Below are 27173 nucleotides of genomic sequence, written 5' to 3'. Positions count from 1 at the left end.
ACAAGACTAGCCACAATCCTTCAAGCCTTCAGAAAGAACACCCACAGCTCCCAAATAGCACAGGAGCATGAAAACAAAAGTAGCTTAGCTATATACACTGGAAGCATTGAGCTTTAGTTCTCTCTTGGGAACAACACGAGAGGCAACAAGAGCTTATATCATAGACAATAACCAGGGATATCATCGAACATGTCAGGTTTACTGAGAAGTTCATGCTATGACATAGCTACGGTTTGAACTCTGTACACAATTAGCACGTTACAGGATCCAAATTTTTCTGTGAAAATTGATGCACACTCCTTTACGTATTCATAGGAGCACAGGATCTTTGTCTACAATGACACTGCCTACATAGAAAGCAGCTAATTGAGCAATGCAAATCCATATTCACAATTGAGGTTAAGAAGATATAAATACATTTCACATGCATAAACAATAAATGTACATTGGTTGCACAATGAAAATCACACCAATTACATTTCATTTTGTATAAACTATAAGCAAAAATATTTTACAGTAAAGGTCAGTATTATAACTAAACTTTGGGGTAGTTTCATTATTATAACAAATAATCAAAATTGTACAAAGTAATTAACATTTAAGATATGCCAAATATTAAAATTGTTCTTTGATATATTCAGGGAGGATTCATTTCAGTTTTCAGCTCAGTCTAAGTGGCTGTTCAGGGCCTTACAGGTAGGATGCTAACTCGGTAAGCTAAATTTGTATTGTCCTTGTATTGGAATATAAACTTTCCGGATTTTACCATGACCTGGCACACACTATTTTCTAGCTGATCTCATTGCCATTGGACCACTGCTGCCATAGATTTGTGGCAAGGAAGTTCAACCTGTGGACCTACGACTGGTTTTAAAATGATCTCAGATGTCTGTTACCAAGGTAAACAATACCCCAAATGGATGTGGGTCACCTTTTAGACAAAAAATACTCTTCATTTTTAAAGAATGATACTGAAATTTCTAATCTAAATGGAAACCCAACACTACTTTAGGAAGCAATTGTGCATTCAGGTGGAAAACTACCATAAACCCATGCCAGGTATCTCATTAGTACATACAGCGCTCACTGCCAGCTGAAATCAGATTCAAGGAAATGTAACCATCCAAAATATTACCTGGGCTCTAAAACACTCAATCTCAAATAGGAAGTACACTTTGCCTTGAGGTTAATTCTTAAAACTGCCCAGAATTGGCTCTCTGGCCATTTACTTTTTAAATTAAAATTGAACTACATGGAATTGTTTGACCAATGTGAAGATAATTAATAAAAACACGGCACCCTATTACAATAATCTACACAAGCAGTAAACCCAGGTGTTTGTGGGGAGTGTGTTTATAAGCCCACATCTGCTCATTCTATGGTATCAGAAGTTGTGCCCAAGAGTGCATGTTAGCTTTTTGGGGAACAGATCTATGACTTGGAAAGAGTATTGTAAAAGTTGTTGATTATTACAACTGTGCAATTAAACTCAGCGTAGAAGGGTATTATCCTCAAAGTGGGTTAATTACTGAGAGACAGCAAAAACAAATAGAAAATGATTAAATGCTTTGACGGCTTCATACACAATTCAGAGGAGAAACCACTCCAGAGTCTGGAGAAATGCATCAAAAAGCAAAGCTTGAAACAAATGGGATTACTGAGAAGAGGAAACCTACTCAAGACTTAGAGGGAACAGAAACATAGATTTAAATTATATTTAATTGAATCCAGTGCCAGAGAAAAGTACAGAGAACTACCTTCACTAGGGAGGAAACGATTTATAACTTGCAGTTGGGGAGCAAGGTAGGTCAGCCAAGTGTATTGGTTGAACTACGATGATAGCTTGGATACTACAATCGCTGGGGGAAAAAAAAGTGCAGAGAAACAGCTGATCAATGCATGTGTGAAAGACCAGCACAAAACTGTGATCTAGTATGCAACAGTACTGTCAAAATCCTGGGATTATCTCATAGGCCTTGAGAATTTATGTGGCATGTGGCTCAAAACAATAAATGGCTGTTGAGCCAAACCTACAGTATCATTTGAGATATTCCAGGAGCCAGTGTGGCTATGGGTAATAGGTGCCTGGCATGTGGAAAAGAAAAGTGACAAAATGGGTAGAGTTGGGAATGTATGCAGACCAGTCAGGTCACAGGTTTATTACAGTAGATGATCTCCTTTATGGTGATGATGATACAGGTGGATGAACGTTCCACAAGAAGCCTACATCAGAAAGAATGAACAGTGGCAAGAACAACCCAAAGTATAAAATTTGGCAATTACTGAAAAATCTACAACAGCTGGATAAGGAAAATGACCAGTTAAACTTTACAACACGGGAAATGTAAATGCTACATGCTCAAGTTCGAATTGATGGCCTTAGCACTGCACACTCGGCATCTGGAACCCGCTATCAAGCCAAAAAGGATATTCAAGTTCTATGCAAATGAGAATGCAAGAAACAAAGCTGATTTTATATAACACATCACATACTCGGGACATTCCAAAGTCGTTCACAACCAATGAGTAACCTTTGAAGTGCAGTTACTAATGTAGACAACTAGCCAGAAGCAATGACTAAAAGGGGAGATGGGCTAATTCTACCAATCAAATACAGGTCATGCAACTTGGCTTCATTTTGGATAAAGCTGTGCTGAAGCCAATTAAAGAGGATAATGTTTATAGTGAGCCCAAGAGAGGAGTGACAGACATGTCTAAATAGAATCAGAAGACATGAATCAAGTAATTAACCTAAAGTCAATCAACTAAAAATTACTGAAAACAACCATGTGCATTTATATAAGCAGCTTTAACAGAAAAATATCCCAAGGCACTTCACAAAGGCATAATCAGTCAAAAATTGGATGCCAAGACAAAGGAGATAATAGAAGGGGTGATCAAAAGCTTAATCAGAGGTGGGTTTTAAGGAAAGCCTTAAAGGAGGAGCGAGACTTGGGAGAGGAGGGAGGGAATTTGAGTGTTTTGGGCCTAGGTGACAAAGCACATCGACCAATGGTGGGATGAAGGGGGAAGAATGCACAAAAGACCAGAGTCAGACAAATGGAGAGTTCAGGTGGGGAAGAATTGTCAGGCTGGAGTTGGATGAGAATTTTAAGTGCGTCATTGGGGGACAAGGAACTAATACAGGTCAGCAAGGATAAGGGTAATGGATGACCAGGACTTGGTGCGGGATACAGGCAGCAGTTTTGGATGACCTGACATTTACAGGGCGCAGGATGGGAAGCCAGCCAGGAGAGGCACTGGAATAGTCGAGTCTGGAGGCAACAAAGGCATGGATGAGGGTTTCTGTTGCAGGTGGGCTGAGGCAGAGAGGCAGGTGTTGTTATGGATAGAAATAGGCGGTCCTGGTGATGGAGAGTTTTTGGGGTCGAATAAGGTGCAGAGTTTGCAAATAGTCCAGTTCAACCCAAGCCAATAGCTGGGAGGTGGAATACAATTAGTGGCAAGGCTACGGAGTTTGCGGCAAGGTCCAAAGACGATGACTTCAATTTTTCCAATGTTTAACTGGAGAATATTGCAATTCATCCAAGGCTTAACATTGGAAAAGCAGTCAGACAACACTGAAGCAGTGGATGGATTGGAAGAGGTTGAGCTGGGTGTCGTCAAAACAGGTGGAAGCTGACCCCATGTCTGTGGATGATGTTGTCAAGGGGCACCATGTAGATGAAGAGGAGGCCAAGGACAGATCCTGTGGGGGATTCTGGATGTAACTGTGGCGGGGCAGAAAGAGAAGCCATTGCTGGAAATATTCTGGCTAAAATCAGATAAGAGTGGAACCAAGCCATAGCAATCCCACTGAGCTAGACAATGGAGAAAAGATATTGGAGGAGGATGGTGCGGTCGACCGTGTCAAAGTCTGCAGAGAGGCTGAGGTGGATGAGGAGGGATAATGCACCATGGTCAGTCAGAAGGTTTCATTTGAGACTTTGATTAGGACCATTTCTCTGTTGTAAAAGGGATGGAAACCCAATGAAGGAGTTGCAAGAAACATGGGCATGGATTTGAGAGGCAACAAGTTCAAGGACTCTGGAAAGGAAAGCGAGGGTGAAGATGGGTCAGTCATTTGCAAGGACAGTGGGGTCGAGGACAGAGTTCCCACTAAGATGTGCGTGCACATTGCCACGCAGTGGTCTGAGGAGATCCTGAGCAAGCCACACACCAGCTTTAACATTGTACATACCACGCATGCACAAAAATTTGAATAGGCCACACATTGGGAGAGTCAGGCCGCGCAGGAGGCAGTGCAACATATGGGGGACGTTGGTTGAGGATGGCTTGGTGGGTGAGGGGAAGGAAATCAACAGAAGCAGCTGAATGGAAGGCCTCAATCTTAATGATAAAAGTCATCCATGAGCTCCTCACACTTTGTTGGAGAGGATGGAGAGAGGCTTAAGGAGATGGTTGGTTGTCAAGAAGCCAGAGAGTTAACCATGTTCTGCAGGATGACTCTAGAGTAGTGAGCAATTTTGGCAGGAGATACCAGCCCAATAGTGTCTGATATGGTCCAGCCATATCTGGCAATGGATGGCTAAACCAGTTGTGTGTCACATACGCTAAGTCTGCGCCCCTTGGACTTGAGGGAGCAAAGATTGGAGGCCTTGCTAGGGGGGTCAACTGACTGACAAGAGTAAAGGTTTTACTGGAGACAATGGCATCAATGGTGGACATTAGGAAGTGGTTAAGCAAATGGACAGCTGCAAAAGCATGTGGTGAATGGGGGGTGGGGTGAGCAAAGGTACTTTGGATTAAAAAGTGCAGTCGTGACTTGTAAGAGTTCTCTTTCCAGGGACAGACACAGAAGGAATTAAATTAGAAGAGGTTAGGAGGATGTGGGTGGTGATACAATGAAGTGGTCAAAGAAGGCCTTGTCTGAGAGAGACCGTGGGAGCAGAAAGGAAGAGATTTAGGAAGGCAGATAAGTAGTGATGGGTGGGGTAGTAATTATGGGAAGCAATGTACCCAAGGGGGGAAGTAAAGAAAGGCAACAGAAAGTGAAGAATACAGGAGAAAGGGTCCTGTAGAAGGGCCAAGAGAGGAAAACAGGGAGTTAGAAGTAATGGGCTTAGGTCCAGAAAAAGTCAAAATGTGCACGCGAATGGACACAGATCACGAAATAATAAACGGGGTAGGCTCATGCAAGAATAGAAAAGCGTAGCAATTTGAAATTCGTAAAAGGGCATTCAGAGAAGTCAGACTACCAGAAATCTACACTGGATGAAGAAACAGAGCCTCGATAAAATGGACATGAAAACTTGATGCTTTACAAATCAAACGCAGAAAAAAAAAAATCAAACACTGAATGAATTGTGAAGTGGTTGTTTCTGTTTGTGACCGTTAATATATCATTGCAAATACAAATTATGTTAATGTGTGTGTCTAAATTTGGGACTGGAGAGCACAAAAATTTAATTAAATGGAATTATGTTACATGCCCAATCAACAAGATATGTAACCAAAATAACAGAACGCTGGAAAAACTCAACAGGCCAGGCAGCATCCGTGGAGAGAGAAACAGAGTTAACGTTTCAGGTTGAAGACCTTTCGTCAGAACTGGAAACAAGTAGGAAAAGGAACAGATTTTAAAGCAAGTTTAGGGGCTGGGGATGAAAAAACAAAAGGGAAGGTCTGTGACAGGATGGATGGCAGGAGAAGAGTCATTAAGAGATATTTAAGGCAAAAGGAGATGGTAATGGGACAGGTTAAGAAACAAAGGATGGCTCTAGATGGAGTGTGAATTGCACTGGCAGAATGAAAGACAGCTGCCATGTGAGGGGGAAAAAAAAGCAAGCACAAACAAAAAGTGTGGATAAAGTGATAGGGGCCGAGGTTATGATCTGAAATTGTTGAACTCTATGTTGAGTCCAGAGGGCTGTAAAGTGCCTAATCGAAAGATGAGGTGCTGATATGTAACTACATCTACTGATGTCACAGCTGTGCATGTATGAAAGCAGCCAGTGACCGAAGTGAGGTAAATGACGAGAAACTAAATTCAGCTATCCTGAATGGTGTTTGTAAGACATTGCTGCTCCTTAGACTTCATTGTCCCACACTGAAAAACCATGATACTCAAATTTTAAGTAGCTTAGGGCATTACCCAGCCCCCTCTGAGTGGAATAGAGAACAGTCAAGGAGGAATACACCTAATGATTTCTTCCATGCAATGCTAGTCTACATCCAACGCAAAAATCCTGAACCTTCCTCGTTTAATATCCACAAACAGAACAAAGAATTTGGGGCACTAGTCTTTTAGGACTTCTACACTCTCGCAGCACCTTTGGCTAAGACTATAAACTCTACTCTTCCTCAGAAATTTTGAGCAACTCTCACGCCAAAGGGATTTCAAAGTCAATACTTCAAATAGGTTGAGGTATAAGTCCATTTGCATTTACAGGCACTGCATTAGCAAGATTAACTGACTGAAGCGAGGTAGTCACAAGCCTGTATAGACGATCCTTCCTCGCTTGCTTTGAGCCAAACTACAACACTGATCGGTAACAAACTAGAACACTGATCAGTAACAAACTAGAAGCAATGCGAGTAGATTCTTTCATTGATGCTTAGTCGGCTGGTAAATCAGTGGGAAAATTGAGACAGTCACTGTAATGGCTTAAGAGTGGCTGCAGATTCCCAAATGGCTTTGTAACTGAAGCTAAAAGGACTCCAATGCCTTTCCCTTAGTTTTAACTAGAACAGAACACTGCTTATCTAGTGCTACCTTTTCAAATAATTCCCCGAGATCAACCTGAGCTGATTCACTCATTGCCAGACTTAAATCCAAAAAAAGGGGAAAATAAGTCCTGTTCCGTGTTACAATCTTGGAAGATCAAAACTTGTCACTTGTACCAACAGCACAAGGAGAGATGCTGAAACCAATGCATGAACCGGGTGGTCCTGCAGGACTCAGGATTATAGGTTCCATCTCAAATGTCAGTTAACAGGAGCAGATTATGCCTATTTCTCCTGTTGCTCGTCTTGTACTCTACATACAATTGGAAAGATAAAGGTTTCTGTAGTGATGGAAGATATCTTGTTACATTAGTAAAAGTAGTAGAATTAAACACTAGAATTTTTTACATTGCAATGTTCTTTATTTTCCAGTTTTGGACGTGAAAAGAGGCATTAATTTTTAATTAAATACTTAATAAAGCAAAAAGTATTTACACATTCATTTTAAACTGTAATCAATGAAGGATTCATTCTTGTTGATAATTACAAGCACCTTATGAACTCAGGAATTCTATAAATACAGGAGACACTGCTGCACTTTATCAAAGACAGCAGAAATAACATGGCATTACATTAGCAATATTGCAAAACATTTATTTACAGAACTGTCCTAAAACTGTTCTACATTAAGTAGAATCATCTAGGAACTGTACTGTTTTTACGTTTTGTCTAATTAAACTGTTAAACTCTTACTGATTTTTAAAATCCACTACAGGCTTGTTCAAGGCTTTTTATACAACTCATAGGCATAAGAACAGAGGGGTCCAGGGGGCTAGGTGCCCCTCCCCTCGAAAAATAATCTAGTATAGGGAAGCCAAGCTGATATATCCTGGAATCCCTAGATTTGTTTGCATCGTTGGTGATTTAACACCAACAAGGTATCCACCATTCTTTTTTAAAAATCAAAAATCCCCACCGCTTTCCTATGCCCATGACAACCACCTAATTTTAAGGACCGTCTCAATAGCCCTAATTTTTTTTTCTAATAGTTATATTTGTTAGACATGAACTGTTGATGTTAAAAAATAGATAAAACCTTGAAGTACCAAGGGTTTATTGAATAGACGTTCTCAGAACCGAGCACTTGATTGTGCAAAAACTCAAAGGACAGTTCTCATCTGCCTAATGCGATTCGCCATGTGATTGACTTCCGTCAATAATGATTTCTAATTGCCTTCTGATTCTTCTTCAGCTTCTCTTAACCAAGTGAAGAAAGCTGTCACAGATTTCAAAGCTACTCCTTTTCCTTGTTGCTCAGCTGGGTCTTTACTGGACTCCCATTTGTAAAAGGCTTCTTCAGATATAACATCCTCGTCATACAAAACATCGAAAAATGTCCTTAGTAAGTCTGCAAAGAATATAGAAAATAAATGTCTACCTTTCAGTTTGAGCAGTACACAATTTCTGAATTGTGCCAATACTTAAGAGCACATGTATCCGAAGGAACTGCAGCAAAATGCAATGTATTCAACTTAGCCATGTGACAAGACCTTAGTGCAGGCTTATACAATGAGTATACAATGCCCATTTGCGATTGCACCCATGCACTATATTTCCATCTGTTCACTAAATTCAGCTAAAGTACCAGGCAACACTATTATTGCTAAAATTAGCAAAGGAAGGAAAACATGCCCCTAACTTTTCACAAAAAAAAAATTGCTTGCAGACCCCAAACACCAAGGGCACAAGCATCGACCAGTAAACAACAGCTTCAGGGTACACGGAGTCAAAAGAACAATTAAGGATAGACCAGGAGAGTCAGACTAGGGCAGAATATATGGCTAAAGAAAAGCCTTCCAGAAACAGTATCTATAATTCCATGAAATGCCCATCATTTTTGTGACATGTGAAAAGAAAATATTTTGAACATCTGAAGTTTTTACACTTGCCATCTTTCACTTTACGTTCCATCCTTCAAAGTGACCATTCAAACCTTTGCTCAAAGATATATGAAAGTGCAGGTGTCATTTTTTATGGTAGGAAACAGTTGGTGTACAAGGATTTGGCCAGGGGAGGGGGAACAGATCCTCTAAACTCTATCAACTCCCAGCAGCCAGTCAGGTAGAATCTGTGATATCAATCACAACTACATGCTGCCTGGAACTGAGTTATTTTAAGTAACTAAAGTAATACACATTCCTGCAATTACAAAAGTAGACTTAAGGCATAGGTACAAGAGTAGTGTAGATCTGACATTGACTTAACAAAACCAAACTTGGAAGGCATGTGGATTGATTTAGGATGCAGAGCCCCATGTAAAATTTCTTGCATGCCAAGTTGGGAATCTCAAATGTGCTGCCGTGAGATTTTAAAAAAGTGACCAGGTGTTTACCCACAGGGACGGAAGGAAACCCGGAGCGGCCCCGACATCCTGAGCTACCATAACTACCGAGCAGATGCCCATAAAGCATTATTGATGGAAGTTTGCAAACTGTTTTTCAGCTCTACCCTCCGAGATTGCATGGAGAAAGAGAAGACTGCAGAAGGTCAATCAAGAGTTGCAAAACAAAGAACAGTGTACTTACTTGGTGGCTGCTCTAATATGGCCATTAAGGCCTGAAGGGCGTACAGTGCTTGTAGTTCACGCTGGGGGTCAGAATTCAGGTATTTTGTTAGGACTTTTACTCTGTTTTGGATGACTTCTGCATCCACTCGAATAGGGCTTTCAACTAAAATGGGCAGGAAAGGAGAGTGATGTAAGGAAAGAGAAAAGAAAACGTTGACACAAATATCAGTGGACATTTCTCCATAAATTAGATGTTAAAAATCAAAACTGTACTTACATACAACAGCAGAATAGCAAATAGATTTCATTAGTGCTCTAATGAACAGTGGTGAAACCATTTGCTTTTCATCAAGGTTAGCCTGTAACACAAAGATTTCACTTAAAGTAAAAATGTTGATATACAGTACCTATTGCACATCCAACACGCCACTATTTTTGCACGATTATACATACTGCATTTATGAATCCCAAAAAGCATTATATAATTTGTATTTACAATATATGAATATCAATATTTGACTCAATGCATAGTTTATGGAAAGCAATTTGTAAGGTTTACAAAAGCTAATTAAAATTTGAATATTCTTTATAATTCTGATAATTTTGATAATTTTAAGCCAAGATTTATTGCATTTTTTTTTTATTTCATCCCCATATTAATTGTTATCAATCAGTCTCACCACACAGATCTCTCCTCCTCCCCCAACTGATAACTTTTAAAACTAATTAAGATCATAATGTAATAAACTTACTTCAATCCAGTCAAATATTCTTTGGTTCTCAGCTTTCTCCTTAATCAGTTTATCAAACTGTTCACACAGTTCATCAAAAGACATTTCTGTTTTGCTTGGCGTTTCCTCGTGACTAGATTCATTTTCCAGAGTAAACTCCACTTTCTATGAAAGAAGTAGTAGTCAGTAAAAACTGAAAATAGCTACTTTATTCTAGTTATTCATTCAGTAACCTATTGATATAGAAATGGGAAAGCTTTTTCAGTAGTGTGAAGATTCAGAACTGTCAAAGACTGCATTGGGCCATTGAAGGGTGTTCATGGACATGTTACAAAGGACACACTGGGTACGACAGAAGTATTATGAGTACTTTGAACCGGTTTTCACTCAAAGATGATGCTCGACTATTAGAATTTAATGATTATAAAACTTGTATTAAATTAGATGAACATATTGTTTTAGAAAGAATTAAGAACTTGAAAAGAGAGCACAGCTGGGCCAGTTGATATCCACCCAAGGATCCTCAGGGAGATGGAACACGTGCTGTGCAAGCCCCTAGTCTGTATTTTTAATAGTTCACTGCACTTTGGGATGGTTCCTGTAGACTGGAAGGAGGCTAATGTAGTCCCCATCTTTAAAAAAGGTGACAAGACGGGTATCTATAGGCCCAAAAGATTGAAATCAGTAATAGGAAAGATGCTTGAGGGAATAATTATGGATGCAATATACGAGTGCTTGCATAGAGGGACATATTAGGCACACCCAACATGGCTTCATAAAAAGGTCATGTCTTACAAATCTAATTGTATTTTTTGAAGAAGTTATGAAGTTGGTGGATGAGGGAAGCCCAGTAGACAATGTCTACTTAGACTTCTAAAAAGCTTTTGATAAGTTACCACATAAGAGGCTTTTCTCTAAGACTGAAGCCTCTGGTATTAGTGGGAATATATTGAGCTGGATTGAGAACTGGTCGACAGGACATAGGCAAAAAGTAGTTATAGATGGATTTGGATATCTTTGGAGACCGGTCACCAGTGGTGTCCCGCAAGAGTCAGTGTTGAGACCGTTGCTCTTTATTTTTATAAATGATCTGGATGTAGGTGCTGGGGACATGATCTGCAAATTTGCAGATGATACCAAGATCTGTGCAAGTGTTAGGACTGTAGAAGATGCTCATCTGCTTCAGGCAGATCTTAGAGTGTTGGGAAATTGGGCTCATGACTGGCAAATGATGTATAACTTGGAGAAGTGCAGTGTTAGGCATGTGGGCAGCGCAAATACTCAACATTCATACACCCTTCAGGGAAAAGCATTAAAGAAGGCGAAGAAAAAGAAAGATTTGGACATTCTAGCACATATATCTCTAAAAGGTACATGAACAATGCCGTTAATTGATAGCTAGAGCAAATAGGGTATTGGGGTGCATTCATAAGACAATTAAGTATAAGACAAAGCATACTATTTTGTCGTTGTAAAAGACCTTGGTCAGGCCTCACTTGGAATACTGCGTCCAGTTTTGGTCGTCTCACATGGCGGGTAGTATTGAGGCTTTGGAAAGGGTGCAGAGGAGGGCCACTAGACTAATTACCAGTATCTTAGTTATCAAGATAGGCTAAGAATTGGGATTCTACCAACGTTCCCTTTAATCTGCGTGGCCGACGAGCAGACTTTTAAATAGAAAAAAACGCGCATGTGTGGAATTTTGAATGCCCCGCACAGCCTGTTAAAGCGGCAGCGCGGGCCAAAACAAAATTAGGAGCACTGGACTCTACACTTTAGAGAAGTGTAGACTTCTCTGGGGTGATCTGATTGAGGTTTAGATAACGAAGGGAATAGACTGTGTTCCAGTTGACAGTTTGTTTCAATTAAATAGGTTAGGGAGGACCAAGGGTCACAATTTTAAGTTGTACAAGGCCAAATCGAGGTTAGTGGTCAGATGGGGATTCTTTTCCCAGAGAATAGTGCATCTCTGCTGTCTCATGCAGTGGATGCGAATTCACTGAATTCCTTCGAATTAGCATCGAGGCGAGAGCTGAACCTGTTTTTGGTTGGGGTGGACATCATCTCTTACAAAAAGCTAGGTACTTCAGGGCATTCAGTGCCAGAGTGATCTCCTGGACGAGTTTTGCTCGCCTGATGGGTCGGAAAGGAATTCCCAAATTCCGCCTGGGTTTTAATCTGGTTTTTCACCTCTCCTGGGAGATCACAGGGTTTTGTGCAGGGTGGGGAGTGCATATGTTGTGAGATACAAGGCATCAAAATTGTGGGAGACAGGCTGGATGGACCAGAGGGTTTTTAACCTGTCCGTCATAGTTCGTAACATGGAGGCAATATTGAAAAGAATTTACACTTCATAAATTATCTAACTCAGGTCACACATTAACTCATTTTGGCAAGAAGAAATTGATTCCTCAGGACCAATAATTGCAGAAGTTTTGTTCAATTATTAAGTACATATTTGAAACAGTCAATCTACACATGTCCATATTAAGGTTCTAATATGTGGCAGTTAAGACTGAATTGATGAGTTCTCACCATTAAGTAGCATGACTGGGTACACATGAGAACTGTATCAAAGAATGCCTCATAAAATTGATTAAAGGGTTAGAAAAATTGGAGTGGGATACCAACTGGAAAGTCAACAGATTTCCCAAACTAGCAACTACTTCAGCAAGCAATAGCACTGCACATCTGTGTAGAAGGAACTGTTCTAGGCAGCAACAATGGACCATAGAAACAAAGAAGATAGGAGCAGGAGTAGGCCATTCAGCTCCTCGAGCCTGCTCCGCCATTCAATGAGATCATGGCTGATCATCCAAATTCAGTACCCTGTTCCTGCCGTCTCTCCATAGCCCTTGATCCCTTTAGCCTTAAGAAATATATCTAACTCCTTCCTGAATATATTTAATGAATTGGCCTCTACTGCCTTCTTTGGTAGAGAATTCCACAGGTTCACTACTCTCTGGGTGAAGAAATTCCTCCTCATCTCTGTCCTAAATGGCTTACCCCTTATCTTTAGACTGTGACCCCTGTTTCTGGACTCCCCGACCATCGGGAACATCCTTCCTGCATCTAGTCTGTCTAGTCCCGTTAGAATTTTATAAGTTTCAATGAGATCCCCTCTCATTCTTCTAAACTCCAGCGAGTACAAGCCCAATCGACCCAATCTCTCCTCATACGTCATTCCTGCCATCCCAGGTATCAGCCTGGTGAATCTTCGCTGCACTCCTTCCATGGTAAGAACGTCCTTCCTCAGATAAGGCGACCAAAACTGCACACAATACTGAAGGTGTGGTCTCACCAAGGCCCTGTACAACTGCAGCAAGACATCCTTGTTCCTGTACTCAAACCCTCTCGCTATGAAGGCCAACATACCATTTGCCTTCTTAACCGCCTGCTGCACCTGCACGCTTACCTTCAGCGACTGGTGCACAAGGACGTCCAGGTCTCGTTGCACTTCCCCTTCTCCCAATCTATTGCCATTCAGATAATAATCTGCCTTCCTGTTTTTGACACCAAAATGGATAACCTCGCATTTATCCACGTTATATTGCATCTGCCATGTTTCTGCCCAATCACCCAACCTGTCCAAATCATACTGGAGTTTCTCGGCATTCTCCTCATAGCACACACGCCCACCTAGCTTTGTGTCATCTGCAAACTTGGAGATATTACATCTAGTTCCCTCGTCCAGATCATTAATATATATTGTGAATAGCTGGGGTCCAAGGACTGATCCCTGCAGTACCCCACTAGCCACTGCCTGACACTCGGAAAAAGAGCTGTTTATTCCAACTCTTTGCTTTCTGTCTGCCAACCGGTTCTCTATCCAAGTCAATACCTTGCCCCCAATCCCATGTGCCTTAACTTTACATGCTAATCTCTTATGCGGGACCTTATCGAAAGCCTTTTGAAAGTCCAAATATACCACATCCACTGGTTCTCCCTTATCTATTTTACCAGTTACATCCTCAAAAAATTCCAGTAGATTAGTCAAGCACAATTTACCTTTTGTAAAGCCATGTTGACTTTGTCCGATCCGGTCACTGTTTTCCAAGTGCTCTGCTATTACATCTTTTATAATGGACTCTAGCATTTTCCCCACTACCGATGTCAGGCTTACCGGCCTGTAATTCCCCATTTTCTCTCTACCACCTTTTCTGAATAGTGGGGTAACATTAGCTACCCGCCAATCCATGGGTACTGTTCCAGAGTCTATCGAATTTTGGAAGATGACCAGCAATGCATCTACTATTTCTAGGGCCACTTCCTTAAGTACCCTAGAATGTAGATTATCAGGCCCTGGGGATTTATCGGCCTTCAATCCCGTCAATTTCCCTAACACCATTTCCCTACAAATACTGATTTCTATCAGTTCCTCACTTTCATTAGACACTATGTTCCCCGACATCTCTGGGAGGTTATTTGTGTCCTCCTTTGTGAAGACAGAACCAAAGTATGTATTCCATTGGTCTGCCATTTCTTTGTTCCCCGTTATAAATTCCCCTGATTCTGACTGCAAGGGACCTACGCTTGACTTCACCAATCTTTTTCTCTTCACATATCTATAGAAGCTTTTACAGTCAGTTTTTATGTTCCCTGCAAGCTTACTCTCATGTTCTATTTTCCCCCTCTTAATTAATCCCTTTGTCCTCCTTTGTTGAATCCTAAACTGCTCCCAATCCTCAGGTTTACTGCTTTTTCTGGCCAATTTATATGTCCTCTCCTTGGATCTTATGCTATCCCTAATTTCCCTTGTTAGCCATGGTTGAGTCACCTTTTTTGTTTTATTTTTATGCCAAACTGGGATGAACAAATTCTGTAGTTCATCCATGCGATCTTTGAATGTTTGCCATTGCCTATCCATCGCCAACCCTCTGAGTGACATTCCCCAATCAATCCTACCCAACTCGCGCCTCATACCATCATAGTTCCCTTTATTTAAATTCAGGACCCTAGTCTGAGTCAACTACTTCACTCTCCATCTTAATGAAGAATTCTATCATATTACGACCAGTCAACATTATGTCTCCCAAGTGTACTTCCACCCCCTTGACTCATACAAGACATAATTGATACAAATAATAAATACCTTCTCAGTGACAAATTGGACAATGTCTTCGTCCTCGGGAAGGAATTCCTTCCAGCTCAGACCTCCGTCTCTCCACAAAGAACCTGCCTTCTTACGGCTCTGCAATATTGATGGATAATAATAAAAATAATTCAGTAGTATCTGGGATTTAAAACCTTGAAATTGCATGGATATAAATATCAATTCATATCCAGTAATCAAAAAAAAACTTACCATTCCTTTGCAAAGTAAACATAGAAGATCAGCGAGCAGAAGGCCAGCTTTTCCAATGGCGACAAGCTGCTTGGCCACTTCTCTGTCAGGAGAACATTTTTAAAAAAGCATTAATTTCACAAAAACATGCCAAATCCTGTGTTATTTTATTACCATATGTCAGCCTCGTTTTTTGCGTGACCCAATGAAGGATCTGACAGCATTTTGAAAAGAGTATAGAGCATATCTGTAGATTCAGAACCAAAGTATGTTCAAATTGAAACAGTAGACCAATTTAAAGCACTTCCCATCCTGATCAACCAGGTTTTCCATGCTCAAAAAGAGCATCGCCTACTTTAAATTTTTCCCTAATTGAAGCCCAAGAATCAGAGCACCAAGGAGGTTGTGACAGCTATACCCTTGGTAGCAGTCCTTAGTGCAAACGATTTCATGCACTCCCACATGTATCCAAACTCATCTTTGCATCCAAGAAATATAGGCACTTACTCATGTTAAGCCCTGCATTTACTTGACACAATTGGCTTTGAATGGACCAAGCAGGTGGTAAGGAATAAAGAAACTTTCAGTCACCTCCAAAATTATTTACACCGAATTGTATGTCGGCAACTACCTTGTGCATAGCAAGATCTCAGACAGCAATGAGATGAATAACCAGCTATGGTGTTTTTTGGTACGCAAGGTCGAGGAAGAAATGTTGGCCAGCAGAACATCCTGTTCTTTAGGTTGTGCCACAGGATCTTTAACATTCACCTGAACAGGGACCTCGATTTAAATTCTCATCTGAAGGACGGCAGCTCTAATAATTCAGCGCTGTACTGGAGCATCAGTTCAGATTGAGCTCAAAATCCCAAAGGATTTTCAACCCACAACCAAGAGTTCGGAGTCAAGATGACACAGTTGATGGCAATAGAAACTGATGACCCAGTACTCATGACATCATCATATTCTCCCACCTTGAACCATTAGTTGTTCCTGTCTTCAACATGAAACGGGATGTAGAATAACCGTTCTGATCGGAGTTTAAAAAAAAAAATACAAATGATGTCAGGAGCTACTCAACTAAACTTGGAACTTGTGCGTCAAAAAATGGCCATCATCTTGGTTCAGTGGTAGCATTCTCATCCGAGTCAGATCATAGGTTTAAGCCCCACACCAAGGCACAAAATCTATTTCGAACACTCCAGTGAGGTGCTATCTTTCAGATGTGATGGTTAAACCAAGTCTGCCTGTTTGGATGGATGCGAAAGATCCCATGACAGTATTTGAAGAGTAACAAGGGAGTTTTCAGTGTCCTGGCTAATATTTATCAGACAACCACCAGATTAACTCATCATTCAATTCATTGTTGCTCGTGAAACCTTGCTGTGTACATATTTACAGCCATGTTTGCCTAATTAATGGTGGCTACACTTCAAAATTAATTCGTTGGCTGTAAAGTGCACTGTGATGTCCCAAGGGCTTGAAAGGCAATTTTAAAATGCAAATTAATTCCATCAATATCTGTCAATCATTTTATATAATTGATATTCATTCATATTTACAATGATTCTATTTATGCCATGCTAGTGTAGTTTTCAATTTTTAACCGGCTGATAGCGATGACATTATCTGTTGAAACATTACCTGAAAAGCTCTCCCATTGGTATGCCTCCATCATGTAGCATGTGAACAATTAGTTCAGCAAGATATTGCCATATATGTGGGATATCAATTTCCATATCTTCAGCTATTTCAAGGATTTCATGTAGCCTGTGGTACATAAGTAAAACAAACAAATGCTATTAATGTAGAACAAATATAGTAATGAACTCTTCCCCACCCCTCAAAAAATAACCGAGTACATTACAAACTACAGGTACACTATCCCTTATCCGAAAGCCTTGGGACCAGCTGAGTTTCGGTTTTCGGATTTCAGAAGGTATTATTATAAGACTGGGAAATTTGTCGGAGGGGGGAGGTCGGGTGGAGAAAAGAATATCGGACGGGTCGGGGGTCGGGTGGGGAGGGGAGTGGAGAAAAGAATATCGGACGGGTCGGGTGGAGAAAAGAATATCGGACGGGCCGCTGTATTGTTGGGTTCACTCTCCCGGTATCTCCTTCACACTACCCGGCTTGGCCTGCAATCTCCTACCCAGGAGGAAACTCTGTGACCCTCTGCCCTGCTCAGCGTAAGTCGTGCACCACTCTGGTCATGTCGTGCGCACGACTTACGCTGAACGAAAAAACTTTCGGTTTTTAGAGGTTTTCGGATAAAGGATAGTCTACCTGTATTTACTCTCAATATAAACAAAACCAAAAAGCAAAAAAAGTGTTTGTAAAGGGGGAAGAGGCAAAAAGGGAGAAATGAAGAATTTGGGGATATTTATTTCATCAAGTCTCAGTAAAGTAAAAGCTTTATATATATTTTTTTTTAATTACAGTTAAGGTACAAGGACAAACATGAGGTAAAATTTCTGTAACAATATAAATATGTATCTATATAAAGATTGGTAGAATATTAATATACCATACCAGTCTACCAATCTTGTAGATCCAACGCTTCTCCTTAAGCATTAATTTCACATACTTCTTTCAAGTTTGTTATTTTTAATTCAAAAATTCCAGCCAGCCACATTTGACAAAATAGTTACGAGACAAAAAATGTGAAGATTCAAAAGTAATGTAATTGATGTCTATTTAATGGTTATTGAATTAAAATCTGAAGATTTAGATAGAAAGTCTTTTATGAATAGAAAGTGATGTATTTAGTTGGTACAGGCACGGTGTAAACTGGCAAAATAAAGTGTACACTTTAGTGTCAGAGATCTAAAAGTTAAATGATCTCATTAATTAGTTTTACTTTTAACCAAAATTGTCTTTGAAAATGATTTCATCAATAAGTTAATAAGGCCCAATACTTACCCTTTGCAATACTGTTCCTTTGATAGAGTCCCAGCTTTTACAAGCTGATACAACAGTATGCCCATATGTTCTCTTGCTATTGCACTTCTCTCCAAAGTTGATTCGATACCACTTCGAACAAAGATGTGCAATGTCTTAGATGACTCAAGCTCCTGTACACACTGCAATGCTTCCTAAAGAAAATTAGATGAATTCTCAATTTCCTTTCACAAATTCCACACTAACCAACGTTACTGTTGCAGAATTATGCCCAAATGCTAAATTACACAACATAATATGCACATTTATATATACACACACACAATCTCCTGTAGTAGGTCAAAGGATGTGCTGTTTTATAATGACAGGAACATCACACAGAATAAAACAGACTACATTAACTAGTTGCTAAAGTATGGTCATGTCCCCCTTTAGCACTGAAGGTTAATTGATATCAAGTAAATAGTGGGCGAGTTCATAGGCTAATCAATTAAGAGGCTGCAGACATTGCGGCTCTGGTATTTTCTGTGACAGGAGAGTTAGTCTGCAAATTCCCAATAACTTGCTTGGTTTCAAAACATTTTTGCCACCCCCCTACAAACGTGACAAACACAGTTATGCGACAGTTATGTTGCTCTGGCTGCTGAGGAATGTGCCTTGCAATATAAACGTGGCAGTTTTCTATCGCACTAAGAACCTGAGCTAGTTTTCAAGAAACCAGTTCTGCAACATAAAACAGCACAGCCTCTTAACCAAGATCCATATTGTTCACATGTACTAAAATAATTAACATATCTTTGTGCTTACCTTCATATCGTTGATATGCAAATATTCCTCAATGATGGCCTTTGATTTCTTTTCAAACTCTTCCTCAGAGAGGGCAGGCTTATCAGATGTCACAGGTACAGAGACAGGTTCAAGCTTAACTGGTAAATTAAATAGATTGGAATAAGTTTTTAAAAACACATTTAGCTGAATTCTCAGATTTTCCACAGTTCAAATGACTAGAGTGTTTAATTTCTCGCACGGACATGCATGCACTCAGCATATGGTTTCACTCTGCAGGGGCTGCAGTATTAGTGCCTGAGCCAGTAGAACAGCAGAGACTTGCTCCTGACGACAATGCCAGATGATCATACTTAAGATACAGAACACAGCTGATCGTTACCCACCCAAACACATTGGGGCAGAATTTGCGGTTGGTGGGACAGCGTACTCGCCTTTGAAATTGACCGCAAGTTTGGGATTTATGCTTGCGCAAGCGCTAAATCCCGAACTTGCAATCTGTTAATTTCCGACTTGACAGATCATCCGCTGCAACCGTCAAATCCTAATTGCTGGCACAGAGTTGGGCTAATTTCCCACCAACTGCGTAGCAATTACACAGGAAAATTTTACGGCTGGTGCAAACAGGCACAGGGCTGTTTGTACAGCGTATGGGGAGGGGGAATATGCAAGATTAGGTGAAGCATCAAAACAGCAACTTGAAATATCAAACTTAAGCAGTTAAGATAAAGTAAGATTAAATATAAATAACTGTCCTTCTGGGAACAGCAAGTGTCAATTGCACTGTTTCAAAAGACAGGCCCTCATAAATCTTCAGGTTAATGAACTTGGTATGAGATATATTTAGGGCACTTTCATTTATTGTGCATTAAAAATCATGTCTGTAATAAATTCACAGCTAAACGCAACATTGCTTAAACGGAATGATGAGTTCCAAAGCTCTAAGTGTGTGCCACCGTTGAGATTAATTTTTTTCTTGCATAGCCTAAAAATTGGAAGTCAATCCACACTTCCACATGAAATTCTGCACCGACTGCCGAATGTACCAGGGTGCACCAGAAACAGGAGGACGGCAGAAAGGTCTTCTCAAATCCATGCCCTACATGGGCATCGGAGATTTCTGTTCCTGATTGGCGCACCGCTCCATGTGATCCCAGGTACGCTTACACACACGGTGCACCCCTGGGATCCGTGGGCCACTACGCTGCGCACAACTCTGCAGCGAAACAAGGCAAGTTTTCGAAGGGGGCCTCGCACCAGTTAAGTGCAGATTTCGTTGAGGTCGGTGGTGTACTCCTTAGCTACGTCGCCAACTGCAATTTCAGGGCCATTATTTCTGCTATTTCAGTTATCTGCGAGACAATAGGATTACTTACCTTGTAAGATCAACTTTCTACTATCGCTCACCCTCAATGTTGAGATTCCCAAGATGTAATTGTTTTTAATTTAAAAAAAAGCAGAGTTGTCTTTTGCATCACCCCACACTGTGTAGAGACCGAAGATCAGTGTAACAGTTCAGTCTTTTTGATTGGCACTATTCTAAAAATGACTTTTCAAAATTCTCTAACCATAAAAACAGTAACTTAGTAAGGCTATGAAGGGATGGTTGGGAAAGATCTTGCTCCATGAGGGTTGGCATCATTTAAAGAATGGTATATGGTAGATAATCCTAGCTTTCATCATTGAGGCAACCCTCATACCCCTTGAAACCCATGTTAATGTACTGCTCCATTTTAGGAAGAGTTAACCCAATTCATTGCCAAAACGGGTATGTCAAAAACATGGTCATCAATGTTTGGCGAATGAGTAAGGGGCATTCCACACAACTGCCTTAAAGACACTCAACATAGCTCAACTAGTAACTGTGGAACAAGTAAAATGGCACTTAACTGATATCTTTAGGACACTTCATCGAATGGCATAATGGGAAAAATCACCCCATTCGTCAATTCAGTGTAAACTGTTTTATCCGATGCACTGAAAGTTTTCTTTCCATCCGACATGAATAACTACTCTAGTCCAAATGCTACACTATCCTCACGCAAAATTAAATTAGGGCAGATCCACAAACAAAACCAGCAGCTCACCAACACTGAAACAAATGCTACAAAAGAAGTTTGAATGGTGTGCCCAAAACTTAAAAGATCAACATTACATTCCCAGTCGGAACTAAGAAATCTATTTGGATGCAGCTTCCATATAGCTTGCATGAAACAGAGAACCTATTGGATCCAAAACTAATGGTTCATGAAAGGTGATAATACAACAGATTGGTTTAAATCCACAATCAGGGAGCAGTGACTCAATTAATCCAAGCACAGATTGTATTAAGAGCTGACTGGGCAGAGTTAGTAATCAGGACTGTGCAGAATTGACAAGAATTTCATGATTAGGTCAAAAGGAATGTGGGACCAAATGCACCACGAACTAAGGGATCAAAAAATAGGTGGACTCAACAGTGCACACTGATCATGCAAGCTGTTTAGCTTTGGCACTTGCACTAGAGATGGCTGTTGTCAATCTTGCCATTAGAAGCAACCCTAAGAGGCACAGCACAAAACAAAATCAGTACACAATCCTGTATAGGACCACGTCGCCCTTTATTAGCAGGACATGGCTAAACAGCTGTATATGACTTTGAAAAACCTTAACTGTATAAAATAGAAAAAGCCTGTTTTTATAGTATATAGTATCCCAGCGAGTCAATATAGTGTACACTTAACATAAAATACAGCCTATACTTTCAGAATTCAGCTTGCACAGGCCAAAATTTGCAATATCCTTTTAGTTATGATCTCCAAAAATGAAGTCAGGAAACTTACCAGGCTCTTTACTTCGATCTCGCGCATGTCCTCGATCTCTTTCTTCGGTCATACTGGCTACACGTCTGACAGGTTCTTGAGAGCTTCGCCGTTCCCTTTCCCTGCTTCGGTCGTCTACTTCTTTACTGTAGCTTCTCTTAGTAATTGGAGGTCTGTTGCGATCACTTCGCTCAGATTTCTCAACACGATCACCTTTGTCACTCTTTTCAGTTCTATCACTTCTTTCAAACCGATCACTCCTCTCATTTCTGTCATAACGTTCATTTCTTTCAAATCGGTCTCCTCGTTCTCGATCACCCTTTTCACTTCTATCGCGACTTGAACTACTCCTGTTGTGCCCCGCCCCCCCAAAAAAAATCAGTATTAGAGAATTGTTGTAACTCAAATTCCACATCCTAGCACTTGCACATCGGTTTTATTTTTTGCTAGATTTACTTGCAAAATTGATTTGGGGTTTTTTTGGGGAAAAAATCATTTTGCCATTTACCCAGTTATAGCATGGGTTCTCCCGAACCAAGCATTAACCACAGAACCCGGCAGCAATTTATATTATCCCAATACAGGAATTACTTTTACAGGTGCAAATTTATAATTTTATAGTAACAGAAATATCCAGACGTGACAGCTTCATCCTTTAGATCTGCCCAAGAAATCTACCTCAAAATGTTTACTTCCATTTCTAAAGTACTGTTTTGAATCTAGTGTGACATTCAGTACACTAGTACAGTGTCATTGTAAAAGCAATGGCCCAGAAATTCCTTTCGCAGGCCTCCCGCGGGCAGAGGGCTGCGATCTGGAAAAATCTGCGCCTAGACCGGAGGGCTCCCGGGAGGCGCAGAGTTCCGTTGCTGGGCCTCTCCAAACTGCCGGTGCGCAGGGCACACGTATCCCAGAGGCGCAGGCGGTTCGCAGCGTCCCTGGGATCACGTGGGCCATGGGGAGCCAATCAGAGAAGGGAATCTCTCTTCATACATTTGACAGGAAGACCTGTCAAATATATGAATGGAAATCACCCCCAAAACATAGTAAAATTTGAATTAAAAAAAAATAATCAAATTTTTAAAATGACTTTAAATTACATATAAATTAAGTATTTTAAACAAAATTTTTATTTTTTGAAAAAAGAGTTTTTAACGGGGCTAAAAATAAACTTACCTTTAAAGTATTTTTAAATAATAAATCAGTGGAAATTTTTTAATTACTTTTTTCAACTCTTACCCTGGTAAAAGCTGGCCTTATGCCTGCTTTTACCAGGTGCAAGAATTGTAAGGGTTTTCTGCGGGCGGAGGGTCTCCAAAAAACGTAACTCTCTGCCCGTAGAGGCCCTGCTCCTGGGCAGGCGGAGGATCTGTCAAGAGCTTTCTTGACAGATCGGAAATGCTGGTTTCCAGCGCATGCGCAGTGTATGCCTGAAACCGGCATTTCCGTTGGCCCTATGGGTGAGTACACAGCGCGTACACACCCGTAGGGAACGGAATTTCTGCCTCAATAATGCAAAGGTGTTTTAGCGTCACTTTTTAAAGACACATTTGCTGCAACAGCTTGAAAAAGTGAACAATTATTTTCCCAAATGATTGATTAAATTATTAATTCCAGTCATAGAGTACGGTTTCCAAATTAAGCAATTTCAACAAGGTAGCACACATTTTAGAATTAAGTTTGCATTTCTATTCTTTTGTACAGTGTAGTTGAATACCAACAACTCAATCAACATTCCAAATATTTATGCACCAGATTTAAAAGCTAAACCACCAGTAAGTATCAATTTCACAAACTTGCCTGGGCACAACCCTTCGTGCGTCAAAATTATCTGTGGATGAAGACTGTTGGAGAGCTGAAAATCTATTCAACGTGGCTGTGGCTGGCCTTCCTGAATCCACACCTAAGTACAGAAATATGAAATAACTATTCATGCCTGCAGTCAACAGCATTCATAAGCCAATACAGTTGTTAAGAGTCTTGGTCAGACTCCATTTGGAGAACTGTGTTCAGTTTTGGGCACCGCACCTCAGGAAAGAAATATTGGCCTTGGAGGAGGTATGGTGCAGAATCACCAGAATACCAGGGCTTAAGGGGTTAATGTATATGGGGAAGTTGCATAAACTTGGCTTTCATCTCCTGGAGTTTATAGGGGGTTGAGGAGTGATTTAATTGAGGTGTTTAAAATACTGTAACAAGATTTGATAGAGTGGATACAGAGAAGCTATTTTCTCTGGTGGGGGGAATCAAAAACAAGAGGGCTCAATCTTAAAATTGCTAGGCCATTCAGGAGTGAAATCAAGAAGCACTTTTTCCACACAAAGCACAGTAAACATTTGGAATTCTCTCCCCCAAAAGGCTGTAGGCAATTTAAATTTTCAAGACCGAGACAACAGATTTTTTATTCGGCAAGGGTATCCAGGGATATGCATCAACGGTAGGTAAATGGAGTTGAGATACAGATCAGCCATGGACAATTTGAATAGTGGAACAGGCTCGAGGGGCTAAATGTTCTACTCCTGATTGAAACAGAAATTTTCAAATCTTCCTGGCTTCAAATCAAGCACTGCCCTCTGAAAATTTTACACCAGTCTAGTTAAGAAGCCATGGTCATTATTGTGTAGCATTCAGTCTAATACGACATACAAATTATAACTGGTAATATGTCAACCAATTTAAAAAGTGAACAAAAATCACAATTTTCATGAATTACCAACTAAGCAGTAAGTTAATGTGGCAAGCTCCTCAATTTGCTCACCCTCTTCTAAAGTTGTGGTAAATGTTGGGCATTTCAGCCACACCCTTTTGTCCTCACCCAACATCCACATTCCTGTATAGTGACCCTGGATTAGCAGACTACGTATCAAACCAGGGGCAGTCCTGGTCTGTATGGCTCAAGTGTTAAATCCGATATGAAGCAAAGCATAATTCCAAGAAAATCCCTTTTCAAAATTTTGCACCTCCAAAATGTCTATGGGAATAGGGAGGTAGCAAAATAAAAGCAATCTGAACAGGTTACAGAGTATGTTAAAACAAATTAAACTTAAAACCAGAATGGAAAAGAGGCAAGAAATGTTTACATTTTACTTTTGTAAATTTGAAGTTCAAACATTTCATTTAGTACATTAGCGTTAATATTGGTGACAAACCTATTCCTATTCTTGATGGTCAAGTTTAATTACTGGAATATTAGTGTAGTTTTAACAACATTGGAGTGTGCACGCTGAAAAAATTCAAGGAGACGGATGCTCCCGGAACCTGCCAATAATTTAACCATTAATGAAATGGTCAGTTGAATCTGTTTCTATGTTGGCCAAGAAGGACTCGTTATAATATTGTATCCTGTGAGAAATTACCTGCATCATTAGGTTTGCTTCCAGATCCACCACTACTTCCTTTAACCCAGCCGCCAAGTCGACCTGCTGGCGCAAGCACTTGATTGTTGTAATCCATAGCCCCAGCCTATTTAAAAAATATTTGGGGGGAAATTCAAGTTATTAAATATATATTATATTATATTTAATATATTGAATGTGCAGTTAAATTTTGAGAGAGAAATATCCCTTACCTTAGTAATCTTTGTTAGCCTACTGGTATCAATAGGTCTGCTACTTTTGGCAATTGGCACAGTATTCCATCCTGCTTCATCAGTTCCTTGACTTCCTCTGCCACCTACGAATATCAGCATTTTATCAAACATTTTGGAATTTAAAATATACACACCGCTGAGGTGCGAGCCTAGTCAAATCACACTCGAGGCCCAGTTGGAGACAGCATCTCCACTTTCGACCTGGAGTTTACCAGCATCGGCATTATAAACAATGCTGCTCTGGGGTTATAGACTTATGATTTAAGCTGGAGGTGGTTGAGAATTCCAAGATTTCAACATCTTCTATCTGGCTTTCTAAATCAATAAATCCTGCTGTTCTGGAGCACTGCATACAACTTCTCCAAGTTCATCCGATCAACGGAATTCACACAAATTTGGAGATTTCTCTCCAGTAGAATCTATACTTATGATGGACTCTTAAGCTTAGCACAGGTTGGGCAATTATATGAATCAGCAGTCTCAGAGGCACTGGTCACTGGGAAACCTTTGTTTAAGATGTGCACATCTTCAAACTAGAAGTCAACACCAACCAAAGACAATGACAGGGGAACTGTTCACAGTAAAAAGCCAATCAAATTAAAAGAACAAACATGTTTTAGGATCAGAAGTTGTTGATTCTATTTCACTGTCTGAATTTATTTTTTAAATTCTCAACACAGTACCCTGTATATAAAAAGCCAAGACCAATTATTACAGTAACTTCTAAAGTTTTCCCCAACGTGATGAATGTAGAAATGTTTGAAGCCTCCCCAGACTGATTGAATACAGTTTCCAGTTCCAGAATAATGCCTACATATACAGCATGAGTGAGGAAAGATTAAATGCTATTATTAAAAACTTACCAGTACTACTGCTACTTCCTGCACCTCTCCTTTTGTCCTGCTTAGATAGAAGTTGTTGCTGTACCCTTAACTGCTGTTGATGTTCTTCTATCTGAGCTTCTCTGTGAATCTGTTCTAATGTCTTGGGTCCCTGATCACCTCTTCTTGGCACCCAATTATTCTGGAAATCAACACACAATGGTTTATTTCAGAATTCAAACAGTCATTGAGATCTTTTTATCCCAAGAATAAAACTTGACTTTTCCCCTCATCCGAAATATCTAACCTCTATAGTTTAGCCCAAATCACATCTGACAACACAGAATGGAAAAATACCACATGTTGGCTTAAATACTAACAGTTTGGCAATAATATTACTGTACTGAAATTTTTGTCGCTTGTTCCATGACACTTTTTTCAGCTGTTTGCACAAAAGCTCAGAATTGGGAACATTAAATGGTTGACATTAACCAGTGCTGAAAGGCTAACATGGTTGTGCTGTGGCTTTAACAGGCACATGATATGATGCAACACTATATACTGGATACATCCCCTGATAGCAATTTCACATCACATTTTAGCAATGAGTAATTTAAGTGCTTTGTTAAATATTTGGTTATTTCTGACCAAGCATTTAACTTTTTTCAAAATACTACCAATAATATCTGCATCAATGAAGAAAGTTTACATTTCCAGAAATATAAAAGTGGTTATGTATATACACAACGCTGGCAAAACAAAAAAATTCAAACTTTATTTCTGTGGCACTTTTGCATTTCAACATTTACACAGATACAAGTCAATTACCATCTTAAGTCAATTGAACTCACTTGTCGAAGATCGATTACATCCTGCACCATAAAACGAATCCGAGACGAAGTTTTCTTTTCTTTAATAATTTTTTCCATCTGGTGGAAATATTGATCCATCCTAGGCTATAGGTAAGATACAAGGAGTGAATGCTACATTTTCCAAAGAAAAATCAA

General features: G+C 40.1%; 1 protein-coding gene across 13 annotated transcripts in view; it reads right to left on the bottom strand.

Moving 5' to 3' along the window:
- Window positions 1-7736: 7736 nt before the first annotated feature.
- LOC147115693 (eukaryotic translation initiation factor 4 gamma 1-like) overlaps window positions 7737-27173 on the bottom strand; it is a 123602-nt gene continuing 104165 nt past the window's right edge. For all 13 annotated transcript variants that reach the window (XM_085990161.1, XM_085990168.1, XM_085990160.1 and 10 more), the window contains 15 exons: window positions 27018-27122; window positions 26209-26368; window positions 25325-25428; window positions 25113-25218; window positions 23557-23659; window positions 21778-22106; window positions 18977-19095; window positions 18191-18363; window positions 16913-17038; window positions 15290-15371; window positions 15077-15175; window positions 10006-10149; window positions 9531-9612; window positions 9273-9416; window positions 7737-8095 (listed from right to left, as the gene is read on the bottom strand). In XM_085990161.1, coding sequence (XP_085846287.1) covers window positions 7914-8095; window positions 9273-9416; window positions 9531-9612; window positions 10006-10149; window positions 15077-15175; window positions 15290-15371; window positions 16913-17038; window positions 18191-18363; window positions 18977-19095; window positions 21778-22106; window positions 23557-23659; window positions 25113-25218; window positions 25325-25428; window positions 26209-26368; window positions 27018-27122 — 2058 coding nt within the window. In that variant the 3' untranslated portion in view covers window positions 7737-7913. The remainder of the gene's footprint in view (window positions 8096-9272; window positions 9417-9530; window positions 9613-10005; window positions 10150-15076; window positions 15176-15289; window positions 15372-16912; window positions 17039-18190; window positions 18364-18976; window positions 19096-21777; window positions 22107-23556; window positions 23660-25112; window positions 25219-25324; window positions 25429-26208; window positions 26369-27017; window positions 27123-27173) is intronic.

The sequence above is a fragment of the Somniosus microcephalus genome, chromosome 6 (genome assembly GCF_052327205.1).
Source record: "Somniosus microcephalus isolate GS21.2 chromosome 6, FLI_Smic_1.0, whole genome shotgun sequence".
Taxonomy (NCBI): Eukaryota; Metazoa; Chordata; class Chondrichthyes; order Squaliformes; family Somniosidae; genus Somniosus; species Somniosus microcephalus.
The sequence above is the reverse complement of the archived record's forward strand: the minus strand, read 5'-3'. Positions and strand labels throughout refer to the sequence as shown.